Raw genomic sequence first — 14,694 nt, forward strand, 5'->3', positions numbered from 1 at the left:
GGCGTTCTTCTGTTCCGCCTCTGTCCCTTTAAGAACGCTCGGCACTTCTCGGAGACTGTCGTAACTGCTCGTCATCGACCCTTTTCACTGCGGCTCCATCGCTGAGCGGACTGGCCCGCTGTTCTCGTACGAGACCTCAGCGCTTACTGTCGGATCGGTGAACTTCCAGCGCCGGCTCCCTGAAAGCCTCCAGCTGCTGTCCAAATGCAGGCGATTAAGTGTGTGGTGGTCGGCGACGGGTAAGAGCACGCTCACAGAAACGGCACATTTGTCATGTGGGGTTCAGTGATGCATCCACTGATGGATGGATGGATGATGGGAGGATGCTATGTAGTGAAAAGGGGCTGGGGCTCGGCGATCCGTCGGTCGCCTGTCTTTCTCAGATACAGCTCCACGGGGATCTGCATGTGATCACGTCTTCATCCAGCGCAAAGGCAGGAGCGGAGCATCGAGATGCTGCGGGAACACCTACACGCCTGGTAGGCCATTGAAGGCGGGCTGAAGTGCTGATGCACGCTAAGGAATTTGTGGCCCTGTCAGTGGCAAGCAGCAGGCCCCGCTGCCCTAATTCTGCTCCTACTGCATCCAGATCCCACCCAGCGGCATGTGCACTGAAGTCTGCTGCGAGAGTGCACCGCGCCGTTTGGAAATGCTAATATGATTAGTGGTCGCTGATTAAAGCCACCGGCACTCATATCAGTTCTTACAAACATCAGGAGCGGCCAAAGGTCTTTTTTTATCATCAAAGGCAAAATGGGAAAATAAAAGAATGCTGAGTGCTGCTGTCTGCACACACTGTTTACAGCACGGTGCTGTGTGCAGACACACGGAGCAGTCCAACCTACGAGCTCAGTTTACCTTTCAAGTCGAGAAGTCCTCGCCTGCCTCCAGAGGGAGCTGGGGCCGCTCGATCACTGCAGGAGTCCTAGTCTCACTTATTATAGGTCATTACTGAGATCACACTTCTTTAACACGCATTCAGCAACTTTCAAAACATCGTCCAGTTGCTGAATTTTTAACCTCGAGGGCTTAGCCGGATATTTCCGAACAGCTGCACTGGTTTTATGGCTCTTTCTGACCAGATCATCTGCACTGAGCTAAATGTGCCACAGCCTGCACAAGTGTGAGTCTTTGACATGTAGAGAAACGGGCTGTCTTGGATTTGTAGCAAAAGTTTTTAAAAAATGCAGCAAAATTATATAAATGTCGTTTAAAAAATCTTTAAATAGTCTTTTTTTCATTTTAGAAGCACAGACTGTAAGTAAAGATGGCAGTAGCTTCTGGGTGTGAAAAGCAATGGCACCTTAGAGATGCATTACTTCTAATGGCCACCAGGAAAAGACCTCCAGTTTCACCAAAGTCTCTGTGGAAATGATGCTCAGCAGTTTAATCTAGTCTCACCTCAAAGGTGTCAAGTTATACTGATGACATCACAAAGCCCAATGCAGTCACCAGGAAGAATACACCTGGGTCTGCTACTGAGCCGCCGTGCCCGGCTAATGTGAGGATTCAAAGAGCGACAGCGTGACAGTGACAGCGTGACCCCGCGGTGGATACTTTGTTATGCAGTCTGTGGTTGGAATCCACTGACTTTAAATGTCGCACACAGCCCCTGACAGTGTTGTTGAGATCACCGCAGGGCTCAGAAAGCTGTTTCTAACAGGAACCTGCTGTTATATGCGATGAGGCTGTTTACAAGGTGGGCGGGATATAAAAATGTGTGTTTTTCTCGTCAGCTGCCACAAACAGCTTTAATACAGACTGTACAGATGCTGCTAGCTGTGTGTTTGGTGTCTTCAGATTGTTACCTGGTGCCGTTCACGTTATTTGACCCACGCTGACAGTAGCACGCAGGGACGTAATGAAGTGAACGACAGCAGGTTCGCTGCTTCAGTGTCGGGGTCGTGGGCCAGCTTCACACTCGGAGCAGGGATGTGGTATTACCAGCACCTGTGCATTCACTGCTGTACATCTGCACGTGTAGCACTGTGTGTGTTTGTGTAACAGCATCTCTGTTTCCCTGCAGTTGTTTCAACTTCCTGTTCCTGTGGATCTGTTTGGAGACATTTAAACTCACTCATGTGTGACTTTTGTACTCAGTGCTTCACACTCATGTGTGACCTTTGTATTATTGCAGGGTTTTACCTTGTTTTGTTGTGTTTTGGTGCTACATAAATAAAACTGAGTTGAAGTTGAAGCGTGTACATCTTACAGCTTCAGTTTGTGCGACGCAGAGCAAATCTGAACCATTTGTGTGTTTTGAGTGAAACAGGTGTGATTGAGAGACGTACTGTGTGAGTCCAGAGGTCTGGAAGTGAAAGCAAAGGCTTTGCATATTTTCCAGGAGACGGGTTCTGCTGGACATCTCCACCTCAGTGTGTGTCACTGTGGTACAGTGGTTAGCACTGCTGCCTCACAGCAAGAAAGTCCTGGTTTTGAACTTCGCATGTTGTCTGCTCCTGCATGCTTTCTCTCCTGCACAGCGGGTAGTTATTCTGAAGCATCATTTCATTTTCACTTGAAGGCCCTAAAATCTGCTTGTATATCAAAGCCACGTCTGATTTTTAGAAAAGAACTGCGGGGCCTGAGCTTACCCTTTGATGGACTCATTTCTAACACCACCAGTGTTTAGATCAGTAGATGAGCCACTCGATCTTCTGAAGAATAGTCGTAATCACTGAAACTGACTAATGAAGCAGCTGTAAGTGTCAGTGTTTCCCTTCTGACCAAACAGAGTCCCACTGACCTCAAATCACTTTTATATCAGTCACACATTTTGCCACCGTGTGTCACTGCTGTTGGTCATGTCTGTGGAGACGAGCACACAGAATCGCTCATGAGTCATGCATGAGCAGCCAGCCAATACTCATCCATGCCGCCACCAGTAGCATCGAGTGGCTCGAGTCGGAGGGGTGCTGTGGGCCTGTGAGCAGAGGAGAGGTGGGCTATGTCTGCGAGTAACTGTGTGTGTGGACAGGTATGAACATCTTTGTGGGGACCAAAAATTGGAAGCTTACTATACTCGTGGGGACCAAAATCCCGGTCCCCACGAGTCTGAAGGCGTTTCTGAGACTCAAAATGTGGTTTTACTCGTTCTAGTGTCAGGGTTACATTAGGTTAGGGTCAGGGTTAGGCATTCATCTTTGATGGTTGCATTATGTCCATGAGATGTCCCCACAAGGATATAAGAGTGTGTGCGTGTGTGTGTGTGCGTGGCTACCATAGAAGGCTACTGTGTCCCTAGGCAACATGTATGTAGGCCAATGTCTGTGTGGCACTCAGCTGAAAGGGGATAGAGGCCTCCATTGTGCTCACACATACATGTGGCCTGTTTACGCTCAGGTTTGTATGAGAGTGGAGCTGCAGCCTAATTTTGGATCCTCTGCTGTCACTTCCTCAGGGCTGTGGGTAAGACCTGTCTGCTGATTAGTTACACCACCAATGCCTTCCCCGGTGAATACATCCCCACTGTGTGAGTAACCCAAACACTCCTCATGCTCTCACAATACCACCATGTAACGCTGTAGGGCTGAGCGCTCTGTCAAAGACACTGTGCTGTCTAAAGGTTTCAGGATTTAATAATAATTATAATAATAATACAGCTGTTCTCCTACAAGAACTTAGTTGACAGTAAAGAAAACACAGAAAAGAGACGAATGAATGTCGAATGAAATCAGATTAAATAAAAGATATCGCTCATTCAGCGAGCAGCACAGTTCTGTACACCGAGAAACTATACATGCTTATCAATGGATGATATTTGTAGTATTTATATATTTAATATTGCAAATCAAACAGACTGATGTGATGTATACTCAATGCTTTTTTTAACTTTTCAAATTTTAAGCTGTTAAGATATTTCAGTGTTTATCAGCTACGTCGTGACACAAATGTTACATTTTTAAACCAGCATAACAAAATAATCATGACAACTGTGCCAAGCCCAGAAAGTTCCCTTAAATCCTGTTTTTCAAATATCTGCATCTCACCTCAGTCGTGTTAAACCGCTCAGCTGAGCCAACTGGCAGGTGGCTCTTTAGTATGAGCAGCATATATCCCATAGGTTGGAAACCAGTTCATATCAAATTAGTTAGTAGAGTAATTCAGTTTCAAAGTGCTGGACCCATCCGCAGCAGAAGAACCTGATACCTGAGAGCCCAGTGAGCACTGGGCTGAATGAGGAACTCCCAGTTCAGCTCCGGACTGGACTGTTTGCTGTCCCTTAAATTTCATTCTCTCTTTTAAAAGCTTTTATCAAATATAGTAATGCAACACCAAAAAGTGGACTTGGAGGAGAAAAAGCTTCCTTAAATATTTACCAACCCTTATCTAGGCGGTCATGTAGTTCTGCAAAGTGTTGTTTAGGAGTAATCACACTACTCTGTTGTCAGTAGTCTCAGCTGCTTTTTACTCAGTGTGCTGTCCAATTCCCTGCAGCTTTGACAACTACTCTGCCAATGTGATGGTGGATGGGAAACCAGTGAATCTGGGTCTGTGGGATACAGCAGGACAGGAGGACTACGACAGGCTCAGACCACTGTCTTACCCACAGACGGTATTCCTACTCTTTCCTCCCACACACTCACAGCATGCCACAGATACGTGACTGAACCGAGCTTTCTGTTTGACCTGTTTAGATGAACGAGTAAGGGAATGAAATGGAAGGTGGTTAATGTACGAAGGATGCTGTAATGCTTTGTAGACCCCAGCATTTATCAGTTTATCCGTTTAATATGAAAACTGCATGCCTTAAATTACAAATGATTATCCCAATATTTCAAGAAGTCCAAACTACACTCACCAGTTCAGATGGCTAACAGGGCGTACACGGTGTGAGGAAAAGGCTGTTCTGCGATCTCCCATTCAAGATTAGCAACTGCTTCCCTTCCCCGTCTGCAATGCATGCTGGAACTCTGGCAGTCCGTCATCTTGATTGTTGTGGCAGGTTATTCAGTTAGTGAGCAAAGAAACGCCACCATTTTCACTGCATTGTGCACTGGCACAGGGTAGATCTGCTGAATGTTCTCCCCCAGACACCCCAGGGTGTTCCACTATGAGCGAGCTCCTCCAACATGCAGCGTTCAGCTTTAAAGCTGCTGACTCTGTAACTGCAAACTGCCAGCTCTCATCAACAACGACAGTCCTTCACGTGAAATTCAGGTTAGTTTGAAAAAGAATTGGATTTGAAGTCTGATGAAATCCGCCTGTGCAGTGTGGGCGCAACAGAACTTCCAGGGAGCAATCCAGAAATAGCAGGTGGAAGCTGCCTGGAAACGGCCAAAAGGATGATCTGGGAGGCGATTATGCTCACAGGCACTGATTCAAACAGGGATTTTCACTTTCATATCTCTGTCCGCGTGAAAAGCTAAAAATGATGTCAAACACTGTGATGACGATGCCGAGAAAACAGGCGGTGAAACGTTGGTCAGCACGGTCTGACATCAAAAAAGGAGATAGCGGCGCACACCTTTGATGTCCAAGATGAAATCAACATTTTCCTTCACCAAGTGCACGAGCAGAACCATGGTTCCTGAAAGTGTTCACCCTGGAAGGGCTTTAAGAAACCCTGTGTTTTTATAAAAATGGGGATTTTGACATAAAACGTCATTTACTTGTGTATGAAAAACACTGAAAAACAGCCTAAACACTGAGGAAAAGCTACAGTTGCCAAAGTACCGCGCACGTGTGGGCGGGGCTCCAGTTCAAGGGAATGTTTTCATGCACAGTGCTCCCTCGCTGTAACGCGGTTCACCTATCATGGCCTCGCTGTTTCAATGTTTTGTTTTGTTTTTGTTTGTTTTGTGCAATTTTGCTTTTTTTTTTTTTTTTTTTTTTAATTACAGCGCATTGTGTTCTGCGTCCTGATTGGCTGTAGACCACTGTCAGTCAGTCTCGTGCCGTGTCTCCTGTACAGGACAGAGTGCGTTCAGTTTGTCAAATTGACATAAATCTTCGATCCCAGCAGTGTGACTCTGCTGAACTGTATGTTTGTACGTTTTCTCCCCAACAAACACAACAATGTCGATGAAACGTCGTCACCTGCGCGTCTTTGGTTTCATCCTATAATACTGGACTCATTGTTCTAGGTTTGAACTGTGAGAGTTTAAATAAGAGAGAAACGTGTGAAGATGTTCATGCCTGTCTGAGTGTTTAAAGTGTGCAGTGAGGGGTTTTACAGCCTTCAAATTAATCTGTAATAATTGTAAGAAATAAAGCTGCCTACTTCGTGGATTTCACCTATCGCGGGTTATTTTTAGAACGTAACTCCCGCGATAAACGAGGGACCGCTGTGTATATTTGCCCACTGTGTTGATAACCACTTCTTGTGTAGATAAGCACCAAACATTCATCCACTGTCTTATCCAGTTTAGGCTTGCAGTGGTCGGAGCCTATCCCTGCTGCCATAAGGCGAGAGGCGGGGTCTGTCCTGGACGTCCTCGGTCTATTACACTTAAAATGTCTTTGAACAAACAATATGAAGCAGAAACACGCCTCTCTGAGGCTTTTGTGTTGTGACTTTTAATAAGTGTCGAAGACTTCAAATAAAGCTGATTTCTTGTGGTGGTTTTACACACACACACACACACACACACACACACACACACACACACACACAGATCTCACTCTCAACTAGCGATGTCTCTGGTTCTCTCCCAGGATGTGTTCTTGATATGCTTCTCCCTGGTCAGTCCGGCCTCCTTTGAGAACGTCCGAGCTAAGGTCAGTACGCTGACCGTCCACCCCGCCCCCTCCTTTTTCCCCTTTTCACGCCGAGTCTGACCACAAGGAGGCACATCTTTGGCTCCACCTGGTTCATCACACCTGTTCAGTCCTCAGCTTAGAATGGTCTGGATTTGATGTTACTCCAGCAGGACGTGGAGCGCAGACACACACATTGTAGGCTGAGGCCTGAGCGAGTGCAAACACTCTGCAGAGGGAGCGTCACGGCCGGCTGTGGTTTGATCTGCTGAGCATCATGAGACGCTCTCGTGTGAAATCACACTTTTCACGAGGTCTGGGGTCCCTCTGTAGAGTCTCTGTGTTTCCGACGGGATTGTCCCATCGTGTGACGTGATTGGAGGTTTCTTTGCCTGAGGATGTCTTGTGTTCATGCAGCTATGCTTTCATTCGAACTTAATAACAATGTTTTCTGTAGCCACAACTCAGTTTGTTGAATGTCACTGTGGAAAGGGTCATGATGTTCTTCCACCGCCGCCAGCTGACTCTTCTCTTTCACCTCTCTCACTGACTTTGTCTTTTGTATATCCATATGTACACATCTGTGTGTGGTTGTGTCTGTGTGTGGGTGCCTGTGGTGCCCTAGTGGTACCCTGAGGTGAGACACCATTGCCCCAACACACCCATCATTCTGGTGGGCACCAAGCTGGATCTACGAGATGACAAGGACACCATTGAGAGGCTGCGGGACAAGAAGCTTTCCCCCATCACCTACCCGCAGGGCCTGGCCATGGCGAGAGAGATTGGTGAGGCTGTAACGGCATCGTTTTTTCTCTACCATTAATTTAGCTATATATAATGATTGCTGTTTGTCTGTTGTCTCAGTAAGTAACATATTAAATTGGTTACCAGTGACAGTTGATCCAAAGAAAAGTGTATATACAGTTTTCTGGGTTGAGGGAACTAAGTAGAATATTGGTTAGTCAGAGGTGGGATATAACCAGGCACATTTACTCACATAAGTGAGTAAATGTGCCTGGTGCCTGGTGTAAACTCAGTTTTAGTTGCTAATTAATTCAATTCAATTTTATTTACCAAATCACAAAAAAAGTCGCCTCAAGGCTTTTAAAATTAGTTTCCTGATGATCATTTTCCAAGCCCTTCCTGCACTGTGAAAACATCAGCGGCTGGATGCTTGTGACAAACTGAAATCAGCTGTTTATGGACGGACAACGGTGCTTCTACTTCTCAGCACACTTACATGGGACTTTTGAATAAACTTCGACTGATCATTCTTGCTCTTACTGAGGTTTTCAAATGCACAAGCTTTCCCTGTAGTAACGTATTGTTACAATGCAGTTTAAAAAAATGTATGTTTTTCTACAAACGAGGTCACCAAAGCCCTTTTCCAATAGAACCTCCACGGAGCGACTCGGCACGGTTTTCAGGGTTTCCCATTAGTCATAGTTCCTGGTACCAGTTTTTAGCACCTGCTTGGATTTCAAGTGATCCAAACAGGTACTAAATGTGACGTCATCAGACTGTATGCCACTGATTGGCTGGCCGTAGCGTTACGAGTCATGAGAGCGTTCACGAAAGTCCAAATTGCCATTTTTTTGAAACGGCTACAAAAACAACGCAGTGATCTCTGAGTGTGACGAAACGCCACGGACCGAGTAGCAGGCATGTGTTTGCTTCGATGTCCACCTTTGTTGTGGCGTTCGTGTCGCATATTAATTACGTCTCGAGACGCGCAGACGCGTTGCCATGACGACACGGTACTACAGGGTTCTAATGGAAGACCGGTCGATCCGCGAGTCGAGTAGGTGGGAAAAGGCTCATGTGACACAGTGGACAGAAACATGCTTTACAAAGTCGATTCCTAAAAAGTTGTGAAAATGAAAACAGGCTGCGTAGATTTAAAGAGCTCATGGATTCATACTTTACTGATAATAGAACATAAATGTCACATTTTAAGAAAAATAAGAGCTTATTATTCACTGCATAGCAGTAGCATGTCCACAGCTTTGTAGCATTCACCGTCTGCTGCTTGGTGCTCAGCAGAACTTAATTCAGGCTGAAAGCAGCTAACGAAAAATACAGTTACCAACTTTTTTTAACCTCACTCACTAATTAATGCATAACGCTGTGTTTGTTCTGTGTGTACACACACACACACACACACACACACACACACACACACACACACACACACACACACACACACACACACACACAGATGTGGAGAGGGTGTGCTCAGTCCTCCCCTGTACATAAACATGTCCATTAGTTTGGGTTAGAGCTGCTTTGAGTTCAGCCTTTAAAGTGAGGAACATCCGACCTCAGAATGCTGAAACATGCCCACACCCTCACTGACGAGCAGAAGCATGAAGGCGTGGTTGGAGAATGATGTTTGTGTAAGTGAGGAACCATGAATTAAACACAGTTCCAGCCAACTGTCAATGAAACATCCTTCTATAAACCTTTGAAGCTTATTAACTTTCCAACATGATTGTTAAAGCGACGTGGATTTAGAAATCATGACCACAGTGACTGTGAGAAAACAGTGACCAGATATCTGTTGGGGAATGTTGTTGCTATTAGACTGGGAGTCACAAGGAGTCAAGAGTTCTTTGGACTCGATCTGCTGTCAGTGCACTATAAGTGACTTCCATATGTGCCTTTTTGTCCTGACCTCATCTCAATACTCAGCTCACTGGTATCCATCTCACCTGTTCAAGAGCCAATTTACAGTAACTGTCAACCCAAAGCAATTCACATTGTAGGATAAAGACCCAAGAATGTCAGTTAGGGACAGAACTACCTGGAGACCACTGCTGGTATTAGGATAGCTGGGAATGTTAGCCTATAAATGCTGTGGGCACATGAATCGTATGTACAGCGGAGAAAGAGACCACTTTATAACCACGTTTGTAGTTTTCTGTGAAGTGAGTTGAAGTGCTTGTCACATGAAGATTATTTGCTCCATTGTTGTAGTCCCACTGAGGAGATGATCCAGTGTTACTCCGGCCTTTGTAAAGGCTTTCAACAATCTTATAACCTGAAAGCAGCGCTCAAGCCGATGATGTAGTAAACCTTTAATTCACTTTGATCAATTCAAATATGGCTGATTATTGTATTGTATATCGGTATGTATATAATTATTAAAAGCTGTGATAAGAAGCAGATGTTTATACAGCAGCATAATATTCAAGGAGCTGTGGAAGCTCCAACATGCCAGCATGTTGATGATTGTTATGATTGTGTAATCCTGATTCATACATATGATTGTTTGACTGTTGTTGTGCAACATCATTGGCACAGATCATCCATAAAAACACTTTGATTATTTGCTTTTTTAATGAAGGATGTTTCAGTGCATCCTCCAGTGGATACTGAAGGAGGTAATAAAGGAAGCACTGAAGCCCTTTCCTTAGTTTATTCATTTAGAAACTGGTCTTATCACAGCTTCAGTGCAGGGACCAACTCGTTTAGAAAAGTAATTTTTAACTCCATCCATCCCATCCATCTTCATCCGCTTATCCGAGGTCGGGTCGCGGGGGTAGCAGCCTAAGCAAAGAGGTCCAGACCTCCCTCTCCCCAGCCACCTCCTCCAGCTTGTCCGGGGGAATACCAAGGCGTTCCCAGGCCAGCCGAGAGATATAATCTCTCCAGCGTGTCCTGGGTCTGCCCCGGGGCCTCCTCCCGGTGGGACATGCCTGGAACACCTCGCCCAGGAGGCGCCCAGGGGGCATCCTTGCCAGATGCCCGAACCACCTCAGCTGGCTCCTTTCGATGTGGAGCAGCAGCTGCTCTACTCTGAGCCCCTCCCGGATGGCCGAACTTCTCACCCTATCTCTAAGGGAGAGGCCAGCCACCCTTCGGAGGAAGCTCATTTCCGCCGCTTGTATCCGCGATCTCGTTCTTCGGTCACTACCACAGCTCGTGCCATAGGAGAGGGTAGGGACGTAGATCGACCGGTAAATTGAGAGCTTCGCTTTTACACTCAGCTCCCTCTTCACCACGACTGACCGGTGCAGCGTCCGCATTACTGCAGCCGCAGCCCCAATCCGTCTGTCGATCTCCGGCTCCCTTCTCGGGTGGCGGCCAGGAGCGGAGGCCCTGGCGGACCGACCCCCGGCTGCCAAGACTGGCAATAGGGACAATTTTTAACTCCAATTTTAAAAAAATCATTTTAAAAACAACAAAATGCAATGATTTGCAAATCTCATAAATCCCTATTGTATTCACAATAGAACACAGAAAACCTGTTAAATCTTTAAACTCTTAATTTGGAACTATTTCACAAAGAATCTTGACTCATTTTGAGTCTGATGACAGCAAATGTTTCAAAAAGGTTGGGACAGGTGCAACAACAGGCTGGAAAACTCAGTGGTCCTAAAAAGAAACAGCTGGAGGAACAATTTCAATTCAGTTTAATTGTATTTAAACTGCTCCAAATCACAACAACAGTGACCTCAAGGTGCTTTATATTGTAAGGTCGACCCTACAATAATACATACATACATACATACATACATACATACATACATACATACATACAAATTATGGACCAATGTCAGCATACTGTTCAGAAAAAGATGGACGAGAAGAGCTCCTCGAGGCAAGTGTTGTTGTGATTTCTCTCGATATAAATCAAACTGAAGATCCAGGACTGCTGAGCTAGAATCCTCTGTCAGACAAGAACGGGACAAAGTTCCTCTCCCGAAACTCCACAGCTGCTCTCCTGTTTCCAGGTGTTAGAAAAAGATACTACAAAGATGGAAACATACTCCTGTCGCAACCTTTTGGAGATGTTCTATTGTGAATAAAGTATTGGTTTATGAGATTTGTAAATCACTTTGTTTTGTTTTTATATGTACATGTTGCTCAGCTTCCCAGTAGTTGAACTGTGGCTGTGTTTAGCAGTGGGTAGAGACAGCGTGTCATCTGCTACGTTTTTTTTAAACACCCAAAATAAACAGTGTTTAAAAACAAGGTTAAACTATTTCATTTAAAATAAAAAATTATTAGTAAATATTTATATTGTGATTTGAATTCCACTCGCCTTGTGTCAAGGAGGAAAAAACGATCACGCACCTTCTGCAATAGTTCCAGGGGTCTCAAACTCGCGGCCCGGGGGCCACTCGCACGAACTCATGTGTCACTTGCTCTTGTATTTTGTTCAATACGAACGTGTGTGACAGACAGAGGACCAGTGTGTTTATTTGCTCTTTCAATGAAACGATTCAGTTAGTTAAGATATTGCTATATAATATTTCCATCCATTTTCTTCTGCTTATCCGGGGCCGGGTCGCGGGGGCAGCAGCCCGAGCAGAGAAGCCCAGACCTCCCCAACCGCCTCCTCCAGCTTATCCGGGGGGACACCGAGGCGTTCCCAGGCCAGCTGAGAGATATAATCTCTCCAGCGTGTCCTGGGTCTGCCCCGGGGCCTATATGATATTTGAAATTTAAAAAAAGCAAACAAAACATTTTCAGAAATGTTTGTTTTTTGTATTAATTCAACACAAAAGTATCCTTCAGACGACAGTGCCAGCAGTGGCCCTCAGCTCCTTCCAGTGTGAGACCCCTGCTTTATTCATACTCTCCTCAGTATTTGCATGGACAGTTATCTGGTGGGGCCCGTTGGTGAGTGCTAGGTGCTCTGTTGGGTAATGTAGAGGGGCGTATCAGTTTTCCCATCATGCCCTCTCCCTGGTCCTCAGGAGCCGTGAAGTACTTGGAGTGCTCTGCGCTGACCCAGCGAGGCCTGAAGACGGTATTTGACGAGGCCATCCGGGCTGTGCTCTGCCCCCCACCCGTGAAGAAGAGGGGGAAGAGATGCACCATGTTCTAAGGAGGAAGCACTGCTAACACTACACCACATCACCATGAACAACAACCACTACTTCTCTGAGAGGATGAGAAAGAAAACTAGCGAGAGTGAGTGTGCACTGCTGAGATTGCTTTCTTTATATCGATGTTTTTTCAAAATCATATTGGTAGGACCAATATTTAACCCAGTTTTTTTAACCATTACAGAGTAAGGTCATAGGTTCTCTGTGAAAGACAATGACTGTCCAACTGCTTTGTACTCATAGACACGTGTCATGTTGCCACGAGGGCTCACAAAGACTTCTTATCTTCTTACTGCAAAGTCTTTTGTTTCTCAGCTATGCTTGCTTGAAATAATGCAGTGTTGACTAGATAGAACATGAACTGTGAATACGCCTTCAGCTCTGAAGTTACCCTCAGCTTCTGATCTAGGATCAGCACATTAAAAGATATACTGCCTTCATTCGTTCAGCCCTCATTTCTGACAGTATGCACAGCGAGGTCCCCCCTGAGATCTGTGGTCACATGACAGAAACACCAGCAGTTAGACTCTCTGACAGCTTGGTTCACTGGCGGGTGTCCTGATTGGCATTTTATTATTCCCGATCCAAACCAAGTTCTTTAAAATGGCAAGGTATTCAAGTTTGCTCCATACTGCCAGATCAGCGTCTCATTATTAAACAGCTCATTGGAGAAAGGCCGTGCTGTTTCCCTCAGACTGGGCAAACGGCCCGAGATGCTCCCTGTAGTTCTTAACTAGCACAGTGACTGTAACGATGGTCTAACTGCTTGTATTTGTTCAATCCTCTCAGTAACCTGTCGAGTTAGGACAGATTTCCTGCCAAACGATCACATCAGCGCTGCAGTCAAAGTATAAACATGTAACCGTGAACTCATCCTCTTGGGTTTCGTCTCAGTAAAGCCACGCACAGATTCATAATCATAGCCCCGTGTCATCGTTCTTAACTTTTCAATGAGAAAAAAGAGATTTTCAGTGAGACACAAAGGTTTAACTGGAGGTTTCAGTCAAAGCTTGTCTGTTTCATAACTGTACTTTAGAGGTCTACCTGCATCCTCTGATCAGTTGAAGAATTATTTGGCTATGCCCCTCCAGTGTGTTCTTGCTTCAGTCGCCTGATCTTGGTCAATTTCTTTGGGTAACTATTCTTAACTGTGAAGATGTGACAGACGAGCTTGCCAAACACATGGGGGCTGTACAACCTTGCTGCCTGAGTTCTGCCTGTGGGAGTGGAGGAGCTTGCATGGGTCTTAAAATATTCTGTCTTAATTTATCCCATTGTTTAGACTGTGTGTGTGTGTGTGTTTGTGCGCAAGCACATGAATGTGTGCGTGACAGGTGTGTTTGCGTGCGTGCACGGTGGGCGGGCATGTGTCGGTGTCAGTGAGACAGTTTGGGGTAGTGCATAAGAGACAGTATTGTTTTAAGCCAAGTTTTTTAGTGTCCAGTTTTTGGTACTATTTCATATTGTATTGTAGTAAAACACAAGACTTTTCAACAATCTGTGACATAAAGGAAGGAAAAAACACGAATATCAGTGACATCCAGTCATGTACAGAATAATCCTCAGAAAAGGAATGCGTTATGAATATCTACATGTACCTGAATATATAGCTCGTAAAACTAAAACAATTCAAACTAAAGGGATTATAGTTGCTCATGTCGAAGTTAGAAGTGTCGCTAACAGTGTACGATAAAGGGCCAATCGTTGTGGAGTTTGTCGTCATGGCAAACAGTGCAGATTGCACCTTTATGAAATGCATTTCTGTATGGTCGCAGGCCTGCCGTGTGTCTGTCTCCCCCGTGTGGCGAGACGCAGCACTGCAGTGCTCCGTTATGCTGTCTTTGGTTGGCATAGCTGTGTGGTTGAATCATGTCGTGTGGTCCTGCCTAGCTAAGGTGTCGAAATGTAGCTGAGAAACAGCAAAAGAAAAAAAAAAAAACTACTACTATTGCATGGAAGTTCTCTGGTTATCTGACCCACTGTAACTCTTAGGAGAGGTTGTATGATGAAATGCATTGGCCATGTACGTATGTAATGTAAGATGACTTGTATACTTGTTTCAACTGTTTGTCTTATTTTTTATTACTTCACATGTCTGTGTGGTGACATATTTCAATTTTTTGTATACTAAATACAAATGTATATGTAAGGTAGTCTG

General features: G+C 45.2%; 1 protein-coding gene across 2 annotated transcripts; it reads left to right on the forward strand.

The window, feature by feature from the left end:
• The first annotated feature begins 42 nt into the window (after positions 1-42).
• On the forward strand, positions 43-14,689 carry rac3b (Rac family small GTPase 3b). 2 transcript variants are annotated; one of them, XM_040038618.1, is made up of 6 exons: positions 50-239; positions 3,401-3,472; positions 4,438-4,555; positions 6,658-6,720; positions 7,325-7,484; positions 12,405-14,689. In XM_040038618.1, the coding sequence occupies exons 1-6, from the start codon at positions 205-207 to the stop codon at positions 12,533-12,535; spliced, it is 579 nt and encodes a 192-aa protein (XP_039894552.1). In that variant the 5' UTR covers positions 50-204; the 3' UTR covers positions 12,536-14,689. The 2 variants fall into 2 exon arrangements, with proteins under 2 accessions (XP_039894553.1, XP_039894552.1); XM_040038619.1 differs by lacking the exon at positions 6,658-6,720 and having other exon boundaries at positions 43-239.
• Positions 14,690-14,694: the final 5 nt, after the last annotated feature.

The sequence above is a fragment of the Simochromis diagramma genome, unplaced genomic scaffold (assembly GCF_900408965.1).
Source record: "Simochromis diagramma unplaced genomic scaffold, fSimDia1.1 OVJJ01000617.1, whole genome shotgun sequence".
Taxonomy (NCBI): domain Eukaryota; kingdom Metazoa; phylum Chordata; class Actinopteri; order Cichliformes; family Cichlidae; genus Simochromis; species Simochromis diagramma.